Source organism: Mustela putorius, unplaced genomic scaffold (genome assembly GCF_011764305.1).
Source record: "Mustela putorius furo isolate JIRA1106 unplaced genomic scaffold, ASM1176430v1.1 tig00000430_pilon_pilon_pilon, whole genome shotgun sequence".
In the NCBI taxonomy this organism is placed as follows: Eukaryota; Metazoa; Chordata; class Mammalia; order Carnivora; family Mustelidae; genus Mustela; species Mustela putorius.
The window spans coordinates 8,285,852-8,309,947 of NW_025421377.1; the positions used below are offsets into that span (position 1 = coordinate 8,285,852).

Genomic DNA, 24,096 nt, shown 5'->3' on the forward strand with positions numbered 1-24,096 from the left:
GAACACCAAAAAAACAGTTAATTAAAAAATAGAGGACATGAATAGACATTTTTCCAAAGAAGGTATATAAGAAACAAATGAAAAGATACTCAACATCACTAATCATCAGGGAAAAGTAAATCAAAACCACAGTGAGATATCACCTCAGGCTGGTCAAAGTGGCTAGAATCAAAAAGACAAAAAGTTTTGATGAGGATGTGGAGAAGAAAGAATTCTCATGCACTGTTTGGTAGGTATGTAAATTGGTGCAGCCACTGTGGAAAACAGTATGGTGGGTCCTCAAAAAATTAAAAATAAATACCATATGATCCCAAAGGAAACTAAAGCACTAATTCAAAAAGACATATTCATTCTTATGTTTATTGCAACATTATTTACAATAACCAAGATACGGAAGCAACCCAAGTGTCCATGGATAGATAAGTGGAAAGAAAATAGAGTTTAGAAAAAAAAGATATGGTATATACATACACAATGGAACATTACCATGAAAAAGAATGAGATATTGTCATTTTGTGACAACATGGATGGGACCTAGTGGCTCTCATACAAAGTGACAAAAGGCCAACAGGAAAGAGAAATAAGTCACAGGAATGTAAAATACAGCAGAGGGGATATAATCAGTAATATTGTAATAACTTTGGTGACAGGTGGTAACTAGACCTATTGTGGTCATTTTGTAATGTATAAAATGTCAAATCACAATGTTGTATACTTGGAACTGTTATAATATTGTGGATCAGGTAGAAAAAAAGCAGGGCGCCTGGGTGGTTCAGCTGATTTAAGTATCTGCGTTTGGCTCAGGTCATGATCCCAGGAGCCGGGGTTCAAGCCTCATGTTGGGCTCCTTGATCAACAGAAGGTCTGCTTCTCTGTCTCCCTCTACCTGACTTTCCCTCTGCTTGTATGCTTGCTCACTCTCACTCTCTCTCTCTGTCAAACAAATAAAATCCTTTAAAAAAAAAAAGGTTACAGGGGCGCCTGGGTGGCTCAGTGGATTAGGCTGCTGCCTTCGGCTCAGGTCATGATCTCAGGGTCCTGGGATCGAGCCCCGCATCGGGCTCTTTGCTCAGCGGGAGCCTGCTTCTCTCTCTCTCTCTCTCTGCCTGACTCTCCGCCTACTTGTGATCTTTCTCTCTGTCAAATAAATTAATAAAATCTTTAAAAAAAAAAAAAAAGGTTACAGTATTCAAAACAGTGTGGTAACTGGCATAAAGGTAGACATAGAGATGACCCGATTGAATAGAACTGAAAGTCCAGAAATAAATTCATGTATCTCTGGCCAACTGATTTCAACAAGGGTGCCAGGAGCATTCAATAGAGAAAGAATAGTTCATCGATAAATGGTGCTAGAATAGTTGGATATCCACATGCAAAAGAATGAAACTGGACCCCTGCCTCACAGTAATTATGAAAAATAAACTCAAAATGGATTAGTGACCTAAGTAGAAGAGCCAAAACCATAAAACTCTTAGAAGAAAACATAGGAATAAATTTTTTTGACTTTGGGTTTAGCAATGGATTCTTAGATGGGACACCAATAAGAATGAGCAACAAAAGAAAAAGTAGGTAAATCAGACTTCCAACAAAATAAAAACTTTGTGCATCAAAGGACCTTACCAAAAAAGTAATAACATGCAGAATGGGAGAAAATATTATCTCTGATAAGGGTCTAGCATTCAGAATGTATAAAGAACTCTTATAACTGAACCAAAAAAGCCACAACCAGTCTTTTTTAAATGGGCAAATGACCTGGGGTGCCTGGGTAGCTCATTCATTAGTTAATCATCTGCCTTCAGCTCACGTCATGAGAACCCCACATCCTGCTCTTTGCTTGGTGGGGAGCCTGCTTCTTCCTCTCCCTCTGCCTGCTGCTCCCCGTACATGTGCGCTGTCTCTCGTACTCTCTCTCTCTCTCTGTCAAATAAATAATTAATTTTAAAAAATAAAAATAAATGGACAAAGGGCTCAAATAGGCACTTCTCTAAAGAAAGTACGTAAATGACCTGCAAGCATATGAAAAGATGCTCTTTAGGAAAATCCAAATCAAAACCAGTGAGGTACCACATCACATCCCCTAGCATAGCTATAAATGAGAAAGACAATACAAGTGTTGGCAAGGATGTAGAAAAACTAGAACTTTCATATTGCTGGTGCAAATGTAAAATCGTTCAGCCATTGTAGAAAAAATCTATCAGGTCTTCAAAAAGCTAAACACAGGCTCACCATATGACCCAGCAATTTTAGGTATATACCTGAAAGAATTAAAAACAGACCAGTGTATGTACACACATGTTCATAGCAGCACTATTCACAATAGCCAAAAGAAAGAAACAGCCCAAATGTCCGTTACCAGATAAGCAAATTGTGGTATATACATACACTGCATCAGCCATAAAGAGAAAGGATTCTGACACTTGCTATAATATAGATTAACCCTGAACAATCATACTAAGTGCAGTAAGCCAAATACAAAACAACGAATATTGTATGATTTTACTTATGTGAAGTATCTAGTGTAGTCCAATTCAGAGAGACAAGAAGTTGTTTAGAGGTTACCAGGGAATGGGAAGAGAGGAAAAGATCGAATTTTTGTTAACTGGGTACAGAGTTTATATTGGTGATAATGAAGAACTTTTGGATAGAGAGTAGTGATGGGTATACAGGATTGTGAATGTATTTAAATGCCACGGATGTACATTTACAGATGGTTAAATTGGTAAATATTACACAAATTAAAAAAAAAAAAACAGGGATATCATTATTGTTTCTCTTTCCTCTAATACACCATTAAAAGTCCAAACTACCCCTGTTAGATGGAGCTTCTGCTCCGTTTTAGAACTTGAATACTTCCTATGAATAAGGACTCTTTAAGATGCTGTCTTTAAAGGGGCGCCCGGGTGGCTCAGTGGGTTAAAGTTTCTGCCCTTGGCTCGGGTCATGATCCCAGGGTCCTGGGATTGGGCCCCACATCGGGCTCTCTGCTCAGCAGGGAGCCTGCTTTCTCCTCTCTCTCTGCCTGCCTCTCTGCCTACTTGTGATTTGTCTGTCAGATAAATAAATAAAATCTTTTAAAATAAAAAAAAATAAAAAAAAAAAGATGCTGTCTTTAAAATATGTTTCAGCATGAAGGGAAGGAATTACTTTTGCCCCCTAACGTAAAATCATGTATACCTGTATGTGACCTCTATGTAATATAGAATAATGAAGGAATTTGAAACTCAGTGAGATGGTCATATCCAGCCACATGGCTGGTAAGTAGAGAACTAGAACTTCAATATTAAGTTGTACTGCTTCACTGTCTTGTGGTAAGTCATCTCTCCCTTTCCTGTGTTCATGACCTTTTCAAAGCTAAGGAATTGGTTCATTTCTCCTAATAATATAGTTCTCAAATTTTCCTTTCCAAATACCATGATGAACAAATAATATGATAGTCACTCAACTATTTGAGCTTATGAACTTTATACCTCAGTTCTTTCATTAAGCAGACTTTTTTTTTTTTTAAGATTTTATTCATTTATTTGACAGACAGAGATCTCAAGTAGACAGAGAGGCAGACAGAGAGAGAAGAGGAAGCAGACTTCCTGCTGATCAGAGAGCCCAGGACCCTGGGATCACAACCTGAGCCAAAGGCAGAGGCTTAACCCACTGAGCCACGCAGGTGCCCCAAGCAGACGTTTTTCTTAGCAGTAATTCTATGAGAAAAGTTATTTCTAGGATAAGTTATAAAATCTCTATTGTTTCCTTCCAATCTACACTAGAGTATGAAAAAGTAAATCTATTTTTAGGACTCACCATGGGCCTACTTTGTGAACAATCAAGATGTTAGCCTGCCTTCCTATATCAATCCCACTTTTATTAGGAATTAACCTTCCTTACGAACCTTAAATGTGAAGAAATCTTCACATTTCTACTTAGGACTTCAAAGACGGCCAAGCACTTGGTGTTTTTCATAGGACTCTGGGCCATTCCATTTTTGAACAGACATTTCCCCTTCCAGATAGAAGATATTGGTCTCCCTGAATTCTTCGTAGAAGGCAATGTCGTGTGGTAGAATAATGTTGATATCAGGTTGGCCTACCTGGACTTACTTCTTTGCTTTAATAGCTTTGTCACCTTGGACAAGTTATTAGTTATTTGTGTCTATAAAATGGGGATGATATTTCTAATTATGGAATTGTTCTAGGAATGAAAGAGCTAATATTTTTAAAGTATCAATACAATGAATATTAGCTTTCTTCTTTTCTCTGCTGCCTGTGGTTATAACCCTCAGTGCAATAGCTACAGTTTTCAGGAACAGCTGAAGTACAGTGCAGTCACCTAGTCCTCAGAGATAATTTTTTGCAATAAAATTGCTTGAACCGAGGGCGCCTGGGTGGCTCAGTGGGTTGAGCCTCTGCATTTGGCTCGGGTCATGATCTCAGGGTCCTCGGATTGAGCCCCACATTGGGCTCTCTGCCCAACAGGGAGCCTGCTTCTCCCTCTGGGTCTCTGCCTGCCTCTATGCCTACTTGTTATCTCTCTCTCTCTGTCAAATAAATAAATAAAATGTTTTTAGGCAAAAAAAAAATGCTTGAACCGGGGGCACCTGGGTGGCTCAGTGGGTTAAAGCCTCTGCCTTCGGCTCAGGTCATGATCCCAGGGTCCTGGGATCAAGGCCCGCATCGGGCTTTCTGCTCAGCAGGGAGCCTGCTTCTCCATCTCTCTCTGCCTGCCTCTCTGCCTACTTGTGATCTCCGTCTGTCAAATAAATAAATAAAATCTTTAAAAAATAAAATAAAATAAAATAAAATTGCTTGAACCTAGAGTCCTTTTGACTTGGTTCTGTTTGACTGTGCAACCCTAAAGAAGACAGTCTCAGTTCAGCCTTCCTCCCTGCCTCTGGGCCATTATTCACTTGCTGTCAGCGTAGTCAGAGTCATGTTTTTCGTCTTTTCAGAATACCTTGGTATTGCCAATGACATTTCATTTCTATCCAGATGTCCCATCTTACTTATGGCTTCAGAAATCCAAAACTCCTGCCCAGTAAGCAGTTCTAAACTGAGCCACACTTGGTAGTTACTTGCCTGTCTTATCCTTTAAAAAGGAACATGTGGGAGTTCCCAATAAATAGCCTGAGGTGAGAACCACTTCTTTCCCTCTGGGCAGGGTTGAGAACTCAAGGTCAGGGTTAAAAACATCCCAGAACTAGATGACAGGAGAGCAGATTCTTGTAACTTCTGAAAAATAATCTCACTGATGAGTAAGTCATTCTTCTGAAATTGTCTGTATTTCTTCTGTAATGTTCTTTTGTTCCCTGAAATCAGTCTTTACTTTTAAATATTCATTGCACTGCAATAATGTCTACTTTGCCTGTTAACTGTGACCTCTAGTTGACTACCCACCAAAAAGTCAAAATAGAAAGTAAAATTAAATCTCACTTGTCAAGATTTATGGATAATCCTTGGAAGTTCCTGGCAATACAGTAAAAATGACTATACCTTTACCTCCACTGTTAAAAATAGATTTTATAAGGGAAGTGTTAATATTAGGAAACTGAAGAGGACTTTAAAACTACCAAGAAACCTCTAGAAATACAATTAATTTGATTTATAGACTATATTATTTTTAGGAAGTGGAACCATTTTGGAGAAGAATGGTGGACAGCAAGAAATAATCATTAATATAATACCATTGATTAAACTGGAAGAGCTTTAAAATAAGAAATGAACTTTAAAAATAAGAATATACTTTAAAAATAAGAATATACTTTAAGATCTCTCATTTTTAAAAAAATTATTTCTGGGGCACCTGGGTGGCTCAGTTGGTTAAAGCCTCTGCCTTCAGCTCAGGTCATGGTCCCAGGGTCCTGGGATTGAGCCCCGCATTGGGCTTTCTGCTCAGCAGGGAGCCTGCTTCCCCCTCTCTCTCTGCCTCCCTCTCTGCCTACTTGTGATCTCTGTCAAATAAATAAAAATCTTTAAAAAAAAATTTATTTCTGCCAGAGATAATGCCATTTGTTTTTGTCCATTGGTTCTTTAGGATGGTAAATGAGCAGCTACAGCGGTCACTTGATGATTGTCAGCATCGGCTCTCCAAGAAAAGAGGTGAACTTGAATCAGCCCAATCACAAATTAACATACTGGAGGAAAAAATAGGTAAATGTTTTTAAATTTTGTCTTTTTTTTCTTTTTTAAGATTTTATTTATTTGACAGCACAAGCAGATGGAGCTGCAGGCAGCAGGAGAAGCAGATGACCCACTGAGCAGGGAGCCTGATGCGGGGGTTCAATCCCAGGACCTTGGGATCATGACCTGAGCCAAAGGCCGATGCTTAACCGACTGAGCCACCCAGACGCCCCTAAGTTTTGCTATTGCTAAACCTAATTTACTTTGTCTAACAAACATTTCTCTCTATCCATAGGTAAACTACACCTTCAGATGACTTCGCAGAATGAAGAGGCTCATGTAATGAAAAAGACCATTGGTGTTATTGACAAAGAAAAAGACTTTCTTCAGGAGACTGTAGATGAGAAGACAGAAAAGATTGCAAACTTGCAAGAAAACTTGGTTAATAAAGTATGTGACTGTTAAATACCTTTATCTGGCATCTCAACAGAAACAATTTCATTCTCTCAAATACACAGTTCTTACCTCCCATGTACAAGTTCCTAAGACCCAGAGCCATAGCTACTAATAGGCTTAAATTTTATTTCATGCCAATAATTTGGATTTGCAAAAATTCTATTTATAGGGACTCCCAGATGGCTCAGTCAGTTAAGCATTGGACTCTTGATTTTGAGTTAGGTCTTGATCTCAGTATTGTGAGATTGAGCCCTGTGTCGAGCTCCACATTGGTTATGGACCCTGCTTGATACTGTTTTTCTCCCTCTGCCCCTGCTCCCCAGCTCCCTGGATGCATGCATTTTCTCTCTCAAAAAAAATTCTATTTATAGGGGTGCCTGGGTGGCTCAGTGGCTTAAAGCCTCTGCCTTCTGCTCAGGTCATGATCCCAGGGTCCTGGGATCGAGCCCCACGTCAGGCTCTCTGCTCACCAGGGAGCCTGCTTCCCCATCTCTCTCTCTGTCTGCCTCTCTGCCCACTTGTGATCTCTGTCTGCCAAATAAATAAATAAATAAATCTTTAAAAAAAAAAAACCTATCTATAGAACGTAATTTTATCAGATATGATTATAGCAAACTCAAGAAAACAATTGAGGATCTTCGAGTGGGTAGAAACATGCCAATATGTGAAGTACAGTTGGGACATAGAAATATTTACTTTGAAGCTTCCTTTTATAGCATAATTTACATAAATGTGATAATTTATATAAATTCAAGTAAAGACATTTTTATATGAGTGTTTTTGAATCATATATTTTCATAATTTCTGTAGGAAAAAGCTATTGCTCAGATGAAGAAGACAATCTCAGAGTATGAATCTTCTATGAAGTAAGTAATCAATGAAATGGCATCCTGCTTTTTTTAGAAATTTTCAGTAAGGGCAGCTTTTGTCTTTAAGTAGCAGTTTGACAATAGGAAAATTTCCTTGTTCACTTTTGCCAGTGACAGCATCTAAGTCTGTTATGTGAACATGCCATCCTCTTGGACTTTCTCCCTTGCTCCGTCATCAACATCTCAACAGTCAATGTCTGATTCATTATTCTTTTCTGTACCTATTTGTTCTTTATTTCTACTATACTTACTCTCTTCAGACCCTAATCATTGAAAGATTTTTACTTTAGTAGCCAGTCTGGAATTTATTCTACATCAAAACCTATCTTGAACAGTTACAGAATTTACATTTTATGTGTCATCTCTACTTAAGGCAAAAGTCACTAATGATTATTTTATATACCTTACATATTACATAGTAGTGGGGACTTAAATATTACGTAATATTTGCCAATTCACTCTATTTTGTTTTGCTCCTAACATTTGAAAGCCTTCTGTTTAAAAAGAAAAAAAAAAAAAGAAAGTCCTCTATTTTTACTTGACTTTGGAATTATAAATCTATTTTACAACTGTTTCTAAATAATGATTGGTAGGGATCTAAAATATCTGCTTTATCTAATCTATCAGTGTCTTAATGCAGTATAGTTTCTTGTATTCTTAGTATACTTAATTCAGAGTACAGCAGTTTTCTTTTAAATGATTTACAGTTTTCCAAAAAGCTTTCTTTATTATTTCCACATCCCTCCTGTTAACAGCCAGCTAAAGGAAACGTTGACTAATCGGGACCGAGAAATAAGCAGCCTCCGGCGCCAGCTTGATGCAGCTCACAAAGAACTCGATGAGGTCGGAAAATCTAAAGAAATATCTTTTAAGGAAAACAGAAGATTACAAGATGATCTGACTACAATGGCAAGAGAAAACCAGGTATAGCACAGTGCATAAACTTTGATAGTTCTACCGCATATTCATTCTGTGCTAAATTTTAAAGCTTTAAATATTTTTTCAAATTTAATGATATAGGGGTGCCTGGGTGGCTCAGTGGTTAAGCGTCTGCCTTCTGTCATGCTCCATACCCGTTCCCTGCTCAGGGGGAAGCCTGCTTCTCCCTCTCCCGCTTTTCCTTCTCCCACTCCTATTGCTTGTGTTCTCTCGCTGTCTTTTACTCTGTCAAATAAATAAATAAAATCTTCGATTAAATAAGTAAATAAATAAATGAAATGAAATTTAATGATATAAATATCAGTAACATAAATCTTTGAGGAGAATGGAACTTATGAGAGTATTTAAAAATGTGGTTTAGAATGCTGCTGTGTATCACAGGGTGTCTAATTGATGCAGCTGTGGTCTCCTTACCCTTTTGGTCTTCGTTACTAGGAATCCTAAAGCTGAGAGCGTGGTATTCTCTGTGGCAGGTACCATTGTCAGCCTCACTCCCAGCATCACTCTCAGGGCAAAGTGCTACGTTTTAAAGACCCATGATAAATTTTAATTTTTCACACTTCCTGCCAGCAACTTAGAGATATAAGTAAATTAATAAATATTTTAGAATGACAGATACTGAAAAGTATTGGTTTTGTTTGTGCTGGTTTATTAAAGGATTATACCAAGAAGATGAATAATTTTCCTATTTTAAATATTTTAAATTTTTTAAAAATTACTTTTAGTGTTCAGTATACAGCATATTGCCTATATATGAGTTTTTAAAAATGTCAATCCGTGAGCATAGCTAGCTCCATAATATAAATGCTCAAGCCTACTATAGGAGATAGATGGTAATATTTGGTTAAAAAATCGAGGTCAGGAAAAACATGAAAATAACTTAGAAACTGTTTTCCTTTTTCCTACTCTTATTCCCCAAATTCTAAAGGAGCTATTTGAATATAAATAGAACTCATTAGGTGCCACATTCATTGTAGATTTATCTGTCTTCAATTTTCTGATTTATAGGAAATCTCACTGGAATTGGAAGCAGCAGTGCAAGAAAAAGAAGAAATGAAGAGTAGAGTTCATAATTACATAACTGAAGTGTCACGATGGGAGAGCTTAATGGCTGCTAAGGTGAAAAAAACATTTAGGTTGGATTTAAGACATATCTAAGAAATATTTCCATGTGTATTTATTCTGTCTCCTCATTTATATATTTATTTTTTCTGTCTCCTCTCTTAGATATTAAGATATGAGAATGGAGACCTTGCCTACTGTATTTTTCTATTTCCCCACAGATCTTAACGTAGTATACTGTCTAATAGTGTACGCTTCCTAATTAAAACAAAAATCCCAATGTCTGTATATGTTTATGATATGAGTATTCCAGTGGGTGACAGTTACTAATTTAGAAATCATTTAATCGTGCCTAAAACCAGGAAAAAGAAAATCAAGATTTGTTAGATAGATTCCAGATGCTTCATAACCGAGCTGAAGACTGGGAGGTCAAAGCCCATCAAGCTGAGGGAGAAAGCAGCTCAGTTCGACTGGAACTTCTTTCCATTGACACAGAGAGGAGACACCTTCGAGAAAGGGTGGAGCTATTAGAAAAAGAAATTCAGGAGGTAATATATTCATTTATCTTGTGATGACATTATTTAGTAAAACAATAACGTTCGAAGATACTTTAATGAAGTGAAATTTAAGCATTGATTAAGTAAGTTCAATATAATCTTTTATCAATTCTGATCATTTGTGTAGGAGCCCCATTACTTTTTTTTAAATTGTAGTAAAATATGCATAACATCAAATTTACCATCTTAGCTGGTTTTAAGAGTACAGTTCTTTGGCAATTAGTACATTCACATTGTTAGGCAACTGTCATGACCATCTCCAGAACTTTTTCATCTTCCCTGACTGAAACTCTGTACCTGTTAAGCTCTAACTCCCCATTCCTTACGCCCCACCTCTGCACCCCCCCACTCTGCCCTCCCTCCCCATCTCAGCCCCTGGCAAGCATCCTCCTTTCTTTCTCTAGAAAGAAGAGGTGGACATGGAGGGGTGGGCTGACTACTCTTTGTACTTCATATAAGTGTAATCATACAATATTTGTCTTTCTGTGACTGGCTTATTTCACTTAGGCTTAAGGTTCAGTTAACCTCAAGGTTCACGTATGTTGTAGCATGTATCCAAATTTCATTTCTTTTTAAGGCTGAATAATATGCCATTGTGTATATACCTCACGTTTTCTTTATCCATTCATCTGTCATTGGACATTTCATTTGTTTTCCTCTGTGGTCGCCAGGAATAATACTGCTGTGAACGCGAATGTACAGTAAACTAAAGTCAAGTCCATGCTTTCAGTTCTTTAGGACATCCCTGGCAGTCGAATTGCTGAATCATGGTAATTTTTATGTTTGATTTTTTTCAGGAATTGTCATACTTTTTTCCTTAAGGAAAACTACAACAAACATAAAAATATGAAAGTGGCTTTAGAATTTGGTAATGGATATAAGCCGAAGGACTTTTGAGGTGCTTGATCAGAAAAGCCCAGATTGCTTTGAAAAACTTGTTGGTAGAAAGATTCATGTTAGAGAGGATTCTAGTAAGGGCTCAGAAAAAAGAAAGACAAGCTATTGACAAAACTTCTGTCATTTACAAAATACATAAATTTTCAAGAACAGAATTTTTCCAGAAATCTTAATGTTTCTTCTAGTGAGGTCGTAGATGAGATCATGTTATTGGACACAGAAAGAAAGGTGATCCTTGTTATAAAATGGCAGAGAACTTGGCTTAATTAATTATGGTCTACTCTTGGGAGGAAAGTAGAACTTTTTTTTTCTTTTAGATTTTTTTTTTTTTTTGAGAGAGTGAGCACAAGCAGGGGAGAAGCAGATATACACATTGTATATATATGTGTGTACACTAACACACACACAATGAAATATTACTCAGCCATAAAAAAGAACGAATCTTTTCATTCTTGCTGTTTACAACAACATGGATGGATCTAAAGGGTATAATGCTAAGCAAAATGAGAAAGAAAAATACCATATGATTTCACTCAAATGTGGAATTTAAAAAATAAAACAAATGAACAAAGAAAAAGAGACAAACCAAGAAACAAACAGACTCTTAACTGTAGAGAACAAACTGATGGTCACCAGAGGGGAGGTGGGGGGGTGGGCTGAAAAACAGGTGAAGGGGTTTTAGAGTGCATTTACCATGATGAACACTGAGTAATATACAGAAGTGTTGGGTTACTATATTGTACATCTGAAACTAATAAAACACTGAATATTAAGTATACTAGACTTAAAATTCAGGGGGAAAAGGAACCAGGTCTTGATGACTTGGAAAATTCTTAGCCTATCCAGACAGTGTGCTCTGGAGACAGGACCAAGTGTGGCTCCACAGTCTGTTTGTGAACAGATTAGGTAGGTTCATGTAGCCAGTCAGTCATCTCAGTAGAAATACTGCCAGCTTGTACTGACAGGGACAGAAGCAAGGTGAAATGAAGGAAGGCTGTTGAACATCTGGGATCCTACCAGCAGAAAATAGGCTGGTAGAGTTCCTTAGCTACAAATATGTGTTCTCCCTAGAGAAAAATGAAGAATGTCTCTGGAGGCAGCTCAGGACCAGCCTGGCTGCCAAGAGCAGCTCAAGGCTGGCGGTGCTGCGATTGTCACCCCAGGCCCAGGGCATGTTACCTCCTTGGTTCCAGAGTGCAGGGCCGCTGACCCTGAGGGCCAAGAAGGTGGGGCTCTAGCTGAGGGTCAAAAAAGTGGGGCCACTCTAGCAGGCCCAGAAGACAGACCACTGGGCACAGATAATTATTCTTAGGCCTTAAAACCGAATGGAATTTCCCTTGGTTGGTTGCAAACTTACTTTGGACTAGTAACCCTTTCATTCCTTCTATTTTCTCCCATTCGGGGTGGGCATGTCTAGTCTCTGTTTCGCTATTGTCTTTGGAAGCAAGTAACTTGTTTCCTAGTGTCACAGATCTCAGGAGGGAGAGTAGTTTGGCGCCTGGTTGGACCATACCCAAAGTCTTACCCATATCTGATTTAGATGATGCTTAAATGAGACTTTGGACTCAGTTGATGCTGGAGTGTTGGGATGGAATGAATGTATTTTACACAAAGGAAGGATAAGAATTTGGGGGAGATAAAAGGTGGATAGAATTAGGGGCCTTGGGGCGCCTGGGTGGCTCAGTGGGTTAAGCTGCTGCCTTCAGCTCAGGTCATGATCTCAGGGTCCTGGGATCGAGCCCCGCATCAGACTCTCTGCTCGGCAGGGAGCCTGCTTCCTCCTCTCTCGCTGCCTGCCTCTCTGCCTGCTTGTGATCTCTCTCTGTCAAATAAATAAATAAAATCTTAAAAAAAAAAAAAAAGAATTAGGGGCCTTAAGTTATGTTGAAATCCTATACCCCAGCACCTGTGAATGTGACCTTATTTGGAAATAGGGTTTTTGCAAGTATAATCAAGGTAAGATGAGATCATACTGGACTAGGTAGGGCAGGCCATAATCCAGTGACTGGTGTCCTTTGTAAGAGAAATCCGGAGCAGAAGACAGAAGGGAAAACACCAGATGACGACAGAGGCAGAGACTGGAGCGAAGTGTCCACAAGGCAGGAACACTGAGGACTGCCGGGAGGCATGGAGTAGATTCTCTCTCAGAACCCGCAGAAGCAGCCAGCTCTGCTAATGGCTAGATTTCAGACTTGTAACCTTCCGAATTGTGACAAGAAATTTCTGTTGTTTTAAACCACCCAGTAATTTACAGTGATTGGTTACAGCAGGGCTAGGAACTACCCTGTCTCTCTGAGTTTTTCTATTAAGAATATAATAACTGGGGCACCTGGGTGGCTCAGTGGGTTAAGCTGCTGCCTTCGGCTCAGGTCATGATCCCAGGGTCCTGGGATCAAGTCCCGCATCGGGCTCTCTGCTCAGCAGGGAGCCTGCTTCCCTCTCTCTCTCTCTCTGCCTGCCTCTCTGTCTACTGTGATCTCTCTCTGTCAAATAAATAAATAAAATCTTAAAAAAAAAAAAAGAATATAATAACTGAAGGAAAGCTTTTCAACCTTCAGAAAAATGCTCAGAAGAAACTATTCTTTAATATTTTTGTTCTATGTCATTGTTCATGATTTTACGTGGTACATAAAACTGACTTTTACATATTTATATTTCATTTTGGGGAACTTTGATTTTAAATTCATTAACTTGGAAAATCCAAATATTTTCTCTAATCACTGGAATTTATTAAATCTTCACAGCACAGTTAGATTTTTAACGTCAGTTTCTTTTCTTAGTAGCTGTTAAAATAATTTTATTTTTCAAGTATGGAATTCTTATTAAAGTCTAGAGTAGAGTTTATATCAATTTGTATTTATCACTCAATTTAAATTGAGAAACTTAAAATGTGGACTATTCTAGAAAAAGATCTATATCAGTATTTCAAACTTTATAATTTCAGTTATTAAAATCTTATAAAGTTGTGTGTTACTATTAGGTTAAATTAAATTTAAATACAACTCAGGTATTTCGTTTTAAGGCAAACTCCATTTTGAAATTTAAAATTTAAAGACATCTGAGAAGTGAGAAGTATATATGTTACTTTTTCTTGTAAGGATGTTATAACAATTTATAAAGATAAAATTTTAACCTAACTTCAAAGATCCCTCTTGTTCACCCTAAAACAAAAATTTTCATCTTTGCATCTTCCAAATACATACGTGAGGTACTTAGGTACTGTGATTAATAAGTACATACAATTCATTTGGTTAAGCATTAAATAGGCCATCTTTAAATAGCAGACAGCTTCCTGAGAGTATGTTAAAATATGCAAAAATTGGCTCTTATGTTTCCATAAAGGGGGGTCTCGGCTGCACGGACTCAAGCCTTTAAAATTATTTCGTTATTTTAACTTTTTACCAGTTTCTTTTTCTACTTTCAGCACATAAATGCACACCATGCTTATGAATCTCAGATCTCATCAATGGCCAAAGCCATGTCCAGATTAGAAGAAGAGCTGAGACATCAGGAAGATGCAAAAGCAGCAGTGTTGAATGATTTGTCGTCTCTCAGAGAACTTTGCATTAAGCTTGATTCAGGCAAAGACATTATGACCCAACAACTGAATTCCAAAAGCCTGGAGTTAGAGAGGGTAAGAACTTAAAAGATACTGTTTTGTAGCACATTATTTTATCGAGCCCTCCTCTCACTGTTTTACTTCATCAGGCGCCGCCCAATATATTTGTTCCCCTTAAAGGAGTTACATTTGACTACGGGGTTCTGACAACTAGATTCTTTCCCAGGATTTTTCTGGCAAACATGGTGATGAAATTAGGTGCTCTCCATTTTGGAGTAGATGGGTGTTTAGGAAAACAGGAGTCTTCTTATTACAGAATAGGAGTATATCCCAGTACATTTCTTCTCTCTGTTTGAAGGTAAGATTTAAATGAAGGATTGAGCAATTTATTGCTTCCTAAATGGAGTTGTTTTTTCTGATAAAAATCCCAAGACATTTAGGGGTGTCTGGGTGGGCTCAGTTGGTTAAGTGACTGCCTTCGGCTCAAGTCATGATCTCCGAGTCCTGGAACTGAGCCCTCAAGTTGGGTGTCTGCTCAGCGGGGAGTCTGCTTCTTCCTCTACCTTTGCCCCCACCTCCTCATACACGCAAGTGTGTGCGTTCTCTCTCTCTCTCTCTCAAATAAATAAGTAAGATCTTTTATTTATTTAAGTATTTAAGGTATTACTTAGGTTTATTAAGGTATTTAAGTCTTACTTAATTTTAAAAGTTTTGTTAGCTGGAACTTCCCATTCTCAAACTGAGGCAATACTTTAAACAACCCAGCGTGTTTCCAGTTTTCATAAATTTAGTAGTATCTTTATTTTCGGGAACTGAGAAGCTCCAATGCTGACTCAACTGTGTAGTCAGAGTATATATAATAGATCAGAAGGGCTTCCTTGCTGATAAGATTGGCCACATTTTAGGATTTTTATGTTAATGACCCTCTCTTGACAAGGTAGTGTGAGTTAAAAACTATTTGAGGGCTGGAATAGGTCTTGTAGCAAATAAGCCCTTACTGAAAATAGCAAAAATTATCTTGAAAATAAGATGATTTTCTTACACTGAAAAAAAAAGTGATTCAAAATATTTAAGTGGTACCCAAAATAAACAACTGATGGGTGTATAGCTCTGCAAATAATTTTTCAGAATAAGCCTAAAATTGTACTGAAGTAGTCTTCATTTGTTTTCCCTATAGGTTTCGGCGGAATTAGAAAATGTGAAATCAGAAGCAGAACTATTAAAAAAACAACTGTCAAGTGAGAGACATACAATTAAAAACCTTGAAACATTGTTGGCTACAAATAGAGATAAGGAATTTCATTCTCATTTAACATCCCACGAGAAGGATACAGAAATTCAGCTGCTTAAAGAGAAGTTAACCCTTTCAGAAAGCAAATTGTAAGTGGCATAAATCAACCTATATAAAGAAAACAGCTTGTCAAAAATAATTTTTCAGTTTTTGGTGGGAGAGGGTGATGGGAGCATGTAAGGTGGCATAAAACCAAAATATCTTCCTTACATGATGGCTGCTTTAGGGAATTCAAGGGTTTAGTTCAGGAGAAACATTGTGTTTGGAAATGTAGATTTGTCTGTCTTCACCAGAGATGGTACCCATGGAAGCAAATGAGTGAGCTCTAGAAAAATTTCTAAATTTGAGGCACAAAGAGGAGTCAGTTAAAGGAGAAAGCATTGCAAGATGGGGAGAACCATCTGTGTGTCTCTTGCTGTGGACAAGGAAAAGATTTCAAAAAGGCTGTGTGTTACTACCTTTTTGGAGATTGATGATAGTGTCTTTTAGATGGTCAGGTTTGGACATGCTTGATAGAAGAGGGGAAGAAACCCGGAGTGGATAGTGCAAGTAGAACAGTTTTAAAAGGAGTTAGAAGTATTTTCGCTTTCGGGGCACCTGAGTGGCTCAGTCAGTTAAGTGTGGCTCAGGTCATGATCCCAGGGTCCTGGAAGTGAGTCCCATGTCAGGCTCTCTCTTCAGCCGGGACCCTGCTTCTCCCTCTGCCGGCTGCTCTGCCTGCTTGTGCTAGAAGTCAAATAAATAAATAAAATCTTCTTTTAAAAAAGGAAAAGAGAAAAAAAAAAAAAAGGAAAAGAGGGGCGCCTGGGTTGCTCAGTGGGTTAAAGCCTCTGCCTTCAGCTCAGGTCATGATCCCAGAGTCCTGGGATTGAGCCCCGCATCAGGCTCTCCGCTCAGCAGGGAGCCTGCTTCCTCCTCTCTCTCTCTGCCTGCCTCTCTGTGATTTCTGTCTGTCAAATAAATGAATAAAACCTTTAAAAAAGAAAGGAAAAGAAAAAAATATTTATCTTTCTGAGGCAGGAGTCTAGAAAAAGTCAACAAAGATGCTTTACATCTTGATGCTGTAATTCATGCCTTGTTCAAATTTGTATTTCCACCATTGCTGCAGTGCCCAGCACATACTGGAAGCTCAGTTTAAATGTTTGTTAAAGGGGCCCCTGGGTGGCTCAGTCGTTAAGCATCTGTCTTTGACTCAAGTCATGATCCCAGGGTCCTGGATCAAGCCCCGCATCGAGCCCCACATCGAGCCCCGCATGAGCCCTGCATCGGGCTCCCTGCTCAGTGTGGGAAGCCTGCTTCTCCCTCTCCCACTCCCCCTGCTTGTGTCTCTCTTGCTGTGTCTCTCTCTGTCAAATAAGTAAAATCTTTTTCTAAAAAAAAAGTTTATTAAATAAATAAGATGAATGAATGAATAAAAAGGAAAACTTAGTAATGAAGCTCCGGAAGGAAAAGAAAAACTTACTAAGTTGAGAAAATTTGTGTTAAAAAATTTGTTCTTTTCTTTTTTTGTCCTTAAGTATCACCTCTTTTGTGTTTATTAATAACAAAAAAATCCATAGCACTTGACTAAAAAACAACACATTTGTTATTTATATCTTTGATTTTTAAAATTTGTTTTTAAGAACTAGTCAAGGCCGGGAAAACACCATGCTTCGGGCTAAAGTGACACAATTACAAACTGATCACGATGCTCTGAAAAGGCAGATTTCAACTGAAAGATATGAACGGTAAGAAAAAATTCTTAGCGCTGAGCAGTGTTTTTATTTATTCCCTGTCCTATTTCAAAAAGGATTTAATATTGGCTTAAAAATAGACAACTTCCTTTTAGCATTCATACAAAAATAAATTTCTTCTGCTATTTATTCCTAGAAAGTCATCATGTTGTGGCAGATAATATCCTTACGGTAAATAAAGTAGCAAGTATTGTCTCAATGTTTTCTATAGGATTTCTCAGGGCAAAGTTAGGGCATTATTTGAAAGAGTATAGATAGGGAATCAGCAAGCTAGTAAAGACTCTACAAGAACCCAGACAATATCATCCAATAGGAATCTCTAAATATAAGTCATCACAAGAGTGATGATGATCGTAAGAACAATGGATAAGGGATGCCTGGGTGATTTAGTCCATTTAGTGTCTGCCTTCAGCTCAGGTCATGATCCCAGGGTCCTGGGATTGAACCCCACATTGGGCTCTATGCTCAGCAGGGAGTCAGTTTGTCGCTTTGCCTGCTGCTCCCCCTGCTTATGTTCTCTCTCTCGCTCTCTGACAAATAAGTAAATAAAATCTTTAAAAAAAAAACAAGAACAATTGATAAATATGTGCTGGATACCATATACCTATAATCTATTCTTATGCCTATATTAGAGGAAACCAAAGTCACACAAATAGTAAATGGTGGAGCCAAAACTACAATCAAGGTAGATCCTGTACACCTGAAACTAACATAGGCATGCTAATTGTACTTGAATTTAAAAAAAAAAAAAAAAAGAAAATTTAATGGGGCGCCTAGTTGGCTCTGTCAGTTAAGCATCTGACTCATGTTCTCAGCTCAGATCTTGATCTCAGTGTTATGAGTTCAAGCCCTGCACTGGGCTCCATACTGGGCGTGGAGACTACATTAAATTAGTTAATTAATCTTACAGTTAATTAATTAAAATGAAGGAAAGGCAGATCCAATTTTATATCCCTTGCTCTTACATACAATATATTCCCTATAGCTTAGTAATTTTCATACTCACTTATATTTCAGTTCATTTGCTTTGTTACATTGAAAACTTGAATCCCCAAATGTTACAAGGAGAAATGACACCTGCTTTCACAGCTAAAATCAAAATCTAATTTGCGAATCACTTGTCAAGTTACCTTTCTTCTGTTATTCTTTCTTGCTATGTTAATACCATAGACATCAACATTCCTGAGATTTCTTTCTCAAATAGTTGGTTATATTGCTTATCAGGTCAATTTTTTGAGTTCTCTTATTATCCATTGGCATCAGAACTTTGAGTGAGGTGTTCTTTGGACTATAGACAAAATTTGCTAGGAAATCAATATTTATGATTTCAAAGAGAAATGAAGCCTGAGAAATGAAGAAATGCATCAGTGTCATAAAAGCATTGTTACTAATTTCTTGTAATTGGCAAGATGTAGTCTTTTTTTTTCTTAAGGTTTTTAAAATTTATTTATTTGACAGAGAGAGATCACAAGTAGGCAGAGAGGCAGGCAGAGAGAGAGAGAGTAGGAGGAAGCAGGCTCCCCACTGAGCAGAGCCCAATGCGGGGGCTCGATCGCAGGACCCTGTGATCATGACCTGAGCTGAAGGCAGTGGCTTTAACCCACTGAGCCACCCAGGCACGCCATGATGTAGTTTCTTAGTGTGCTAAACTGCACATGCATGATGATTTCCATTTCCTAATGATGATTTAAATTCTCTTAAAATCAAGGGCCCTAAATCAAGCCCTCTTTTGCCTAGGGTTATAAGACCCCATTAATTCTTTTTCCGTTGCCCCTACTCCTCAAAGAAACCTTGGCTGGCATGACCATGTCTCTTTTTCCTTACCATCCAACTAGATTACACATTTGTACACCACCCCAAGGAACACTTTTGGTTGTTGGAGGAAGAGAGAGTGGGACAAAAAAAAACTTTAGGTATTACAATGATTTATAGCCCTGTAAGGGGACTCAGTACATAAATAGTGTATCTACATGTTAAAATTTCATGGGGAGGGGTAGAAAATTTGGGGGGAGGGAGTATCTTAAAAAGTTTCTTTAGGGGGTTGATAATGAAAAAATGTTTGTGAAACACCCAGCTAGGTAGAAATCCTGGATACTGAAGATATCTGATAAGGCAGAAAGTCTAGGCCAGAGATTGAATAGTGCACAAAAGAGGTAGCCACACAGTTACCATGCTTTGTGGGGCTGACTTGGACTCTAGCATAACAGAGAAAATGGTGATTTCGCTTCTGATATTTGGAAGTTGTTAGGAAGGAGGATGCTAGGTCTATGTGCAGGAGGAGGTGGGAACCAGCCGACTTTGAAAACCTCTATTCAGTGAGGCTTTGAACAGTCTCTTACGGTACATATTACTGTAATTGAAATCTTTTATTCACTACTTGAAGATTATATAAGGATGCAGGATTTAAATGTAACAGAAATACTCATTAATTAATTGAGAAGTTATTTAGTCAGCCGGTAACAACAACAGCAGCTTATATTTGTATTCCACTTTCTGGTATAATCTCTTACTTGTTCTTTACTGACAGAGAACGCGCAATCCAGGAGATGCGTCGCCATGGTCTTCCCACGCCACCCCTTTGTTCTACTTTAAAGTCTCCTTTACATTCTCCTGAACATATAAACTGTTAATTATCAGAAGGTATGTATGTAACACCAAGTAGAGGCAAAGCTAATCTGTAGTTATGAACATTCAGGAAGTAGTTTTCAGCTTCGGGGAAGGGGAAATTGCCTTTAGCAGTGGTCAGCGGAACTTTGTGAAGTAATGGAATGTTCTGTGTTTTGGTGATGGTTACGTGCGTATATATGATTGTAAAAATTCAGTGACCTGAACAGTAGCAGTTCATGCATTTTATTGTCTGTAAATTATACCTCATTTAAAAAAAAGAAGACATTCACAATAGAAAACTAAATGACAGTATGAGATATCACATGGTAATATTGGATGAAGTGCCAAATTCAAGGTACAGATAATAGGTGGTAAAATTGTAGACGAAGATGTACAAATAGGAATGCACATGGCGGGGTGCCTGGGTGGCTCAGTGGGTTAAGCCTCTGCCTTTGGCTCAGGTCATGATCTCAGGGTCCCGGGATCAAGCCCCACATCCAGCTGTCTGCTCAGCGGGGAGCCTGCTTCCCCCTCTCTCTCTGCCTGCCTCTCTGCCTACTTGTGATCTCTCTGTGTGTCAAATAAATAAATAAAATCTTAAAAAAATAAGAATAAGGTTTGAAGAAAAAAAAGAATGCACGTGGCACAGTAGCCTCAATCTGACAGGATTGACAGGTTGTTGGGAAGTGATGAGGGAAGAAGGCACGGAAGGTAGAGTGGGGCATACAGGATATGTTGAATGTGAGGCAAAATTAGAGATTGTCTGTAGTCTTGGTTCTGTGAGTTAGGGGGAGCCATTGAAGGTCCTTCTGTGTACTGGATGAATACAAGGGAGGGATTAAGATGAAAAACTGTTTGGGGCACCTAGGTGGCTCAGTGGGTTAAGCGCCTGCCTTCAGCACAGTTTTAATCCTACAACCCAGAGAAATTAGCAATTAACATTTTGGTATATACTTCTTGTATTTGATGTATAATAAATAAACACACACATTCATAGACATACGATTCTAATAGAGATCTTACTTGAAATAGTTTTTATCCTGTTTTTTGTTTTGTTTTGTTCTTTGGGGTTTTTTCCCCTTAATAAATTGTTGAGAGCATCTACTCTTATCATAAAAAGTATTTTCAAAAATGCCACTTTAAAATCATCTAACAGGGGCCTGGGATCAAGCCCTGCATTGGGCTCCTTGCTCAGCGGGAAGCCTGCTACTTCTCTCTCACGCCCCCTGCTTGTGTTCTCTCTCTCTCTGTTTGCTGTGTTTCTCTGGCAAATAAGTAAATAAATAAAATCTTTAAATAAAATAAGATAAAAGCATCTCACAGTCCATCACATGGCTATTCCATTATTTACTTAGGTTACTTTCTCAGTGTTTCCATTATGGAATTTTTTATATTTTAGTGTGTGTGTTTTAATTGGGAGGGTGATTAGATAGCATGTAAGGTTAAAATACTTGAAAAAATATTTGACTACCTATAATATGCTTTTTAAGACTCAGACAATACATTGTACAGTACTTGTATATTAACCTGTCATACTATTCCTTGTTTTGAGTGATTTTTCTCAATTAATATGCTACGTTAATTGAGACATGCTATGTTTCTTTTCATTCTGTATTATTCATTTAGTCCTCATATACTTTGATGTACTCTGGCGGTTTGAGGGGAATATCTTTTTGAAGTATAGAACAGTACTTTTGAGGTACTAATTAAAGCTTGATTATGGGCAAAGGCTTTATTAGAGACTACAATTTCAGTTAAAAGTGAAAACAATCTCAGTTTTCTTTAAATGTTCTAAGTAGGGACGCCTGGGTGGCTCAGTTAGTTGAGCAGCTGCCTTCAGCTCAGGTCATGATCCCAGCATCTTGGGATCGAGTCCCACATCGGGCTCCTTGCTCAGCAGGGAGCCTGCTTCTCCCTCTGCCTCTGCCTGCCACTCTGTCTGCCTGTGCTCACTTCTGCTCCTCTCTCTCTGACAAATAAATAAATAAAATCTTTTAATAAATAAATAAATAAATGTTCTAAGTGATTTTGTTTGTTATTTTTCTCTTAACTCACCTTTCCTGTCCCTTCTTTTTCAGAATGATGGCTACAAATGAGTTACCTATATGGATTTTTTAAAGGACAGAACAGTAATGAAATATTTTAAATACTTGTTCCTGAAAATCATGAACATTGACACAAATTCTACCTCTGTCAACTTTTATTTAAATCAGTGAATATTTATGTAAAAATTTTGGTTTAAAAGAGCCATATCTCTATGTATATTTTTATATATGTGACAGAACAAAACATTAATAGTGCTAACTAATGTTCTATCTGTATTTATACTATTCCTGACTTAAATTTCTCCTCAAAGTGTGTTGTTTATACTGTGAATATAATGTATTGTTCACATTATACTTTAATAATCTTTTTTCATAATGAGCCATGATATGTATATGTAAATATTCTTACTGTACTTATTTTCAGAGTTTTTAGTTTTCATGCCTGTGTTTATAAACCGTATCTTTAATGCATTCACAGAGGATTATCAACTTTGATGCTGTGCTCTCTCACTTTTTTCTTCTAAATGTAAAATTATTCACCAGTTTTTTGTTGTCATCAAGGGTAATATATTCAGGTCTATTCTTACAATAGCAGAGGTCTTGATAAAATAATGATCACCATATATAATTTGTTACTGCTAACTAGCAAAACTGATAGAAAAGATACATTTGTATATTACATACAATGTAATATTGTGGTTATCACATGGTTTTCGTATAACAAGTTCTATCAGAATCAAACAAAAAGCTGCATTCAGAATTTTGTAAGACAAAATATAGAACAGAAATTTGAGATACTTTTTTCGTAAATAAAAGTCCTCCTTGTATTAATTGAAAATCTCAGAGTATAGAAGTATATGGAGTAAATACAGTATTTTGTTAAAATGCCAATATACATTCAGTAATAGCAGTTATTTACTTCTAAACGTGTGTGTTTTAATTTATGAGTCTTGCAGAATAGTAGTAAACACTGAACTGTGGCATGTTAAATAGAAAACAACTTTTTGCAATTAATTTTCAAAGTTGTAATTTTAAGGACTTTAGATATAAACATACATCAATAGAAGAACAGAAGTACAAAATAGAATATCAGATACAAAAACTAATCGTGTTTGAACCATACACATTTGAAGAAAATTCTGTTCTCTGTGGATTTCATTATGATTGAAAAAGAACTTAAGAACTAACATAGGAAAGTCGAAGAGCAGTTATTTATGATATGTTTTGTTTTCTCTCGTGGTTTACTGCAGTGGAGTTTGTGTGTGTGTGTTTGTGTGTACCTAGGGGTGGGCACTGTTGTTTTTCCAAAACGAATATGCCTTATATGTTCGGGTTATGCCCTTTGCAATAATCCACTGTGTATTGGGTATGATGTGGTTTACTTTTCTACCATCTTTGTAATTGTATGTATTCTGCCTCCTTTGTGTGAATTCATGTATTATATAGAAAAATACAAGAGAAATGGGACTATTTGCAATGTCATGTGGAAAATCTTTTAATAAATATATGTAAATAAAAAATATCTGTCCCCACCTTTTCCCCCAAGCAACAGCAAGACATATTGTGTTAATATTTTATTTTTAATGTTTTCTATAATTTAAACATGTATAGCTTTAATTGTTATTTTCTTAACCATGTTACTACAATTTTTCTATATTAGTTTTATCCTATAATACCAAATGTTCTGACCTTTTATAGATGTTTTTAAGTAATTTTAAATTATGCTTGATATAGATTTTCCAATAAACTTTCCAGTCAATTTATTTTCTCTTTCTTACAAATAGTTTTTTCTTAAATTTTAGCAATATTCTTAATTCTAAAGTTAAGTACAATTAATTCAAATGAAACTTTATCATGATAGGATATGGGGAAATCGCAGTGCTTATGTGCCAGATTTTTTTTTTATTGACTTTGATTTATTTCTAGGAAGTTCAAATATAAGAAATGAAATCAAAGTTTGTTTGAAATCCATCT

General features: G+C 37.3%; 1 protein-coding gene across 5 annotated transcripts in view; it reads left to right on the top strand.

Annotated features, from left to right (window-relative positions):
* CEP135 (centrosomal protein 135) overlaps positions 1–23,885 on the top strand; it is a 76,591-nt gene extending 52,706 nt beyond the window's left edge. For 2 of the 5 annotated variants that reach the window (XM_045079778.1, XM_004775493.3), the window contains exons 16-26: positions 6,022–6,137; positions 6,403–6,557; positions 7,374–7,429; positions 8,188–8,356; positions 9,380–9,490; positions 9,796–9,981; positions 14,312–14,521; positions 15,624–15,826; positions 17,360–17,464; positions 19,998–20,110; positions 22,156–23,885. In XM_045079778.1, the coding sequence (XP_044935713.1) occupies positions 6,022–6,137; positions 6,403–6,557; positions 7,374–7,429; positions 8,188–8,356; positions 9,380–9,490; positions 9,796–9,981; positions 14,312–14,521; positions 15,624–15,826; positions 17,360–17,464; positions 19,998–20,100 (1,414 nt within the window). In that variant the 3' untranslated portion in view covers positions 20,101–20,110; positions 22,156–23,885. Of the gene's footprint in view, positions 1–6,021; positions 6,138–6,402; positions 6,558–7,373; positions 7,430–8,187; positions 8,357–9,379; positions 9,491–9,598; positions 9,776–9,795; positions 9,982–14,311; positions 14,522–15,623; positions 15,827–17,359; positions 17,465–17,606; positions 17,642–19,997; positions 20,111–22,155 lie in introns of those variants that run through there. The other 3 variants (XM_045079779.1, XM_045079780.1, XM_045079781.1) reach the window with 3 other exon arrangements.
* The last annotated feature ends 211 nt before the right edge of the window (positions 23,886–24,096 follow it).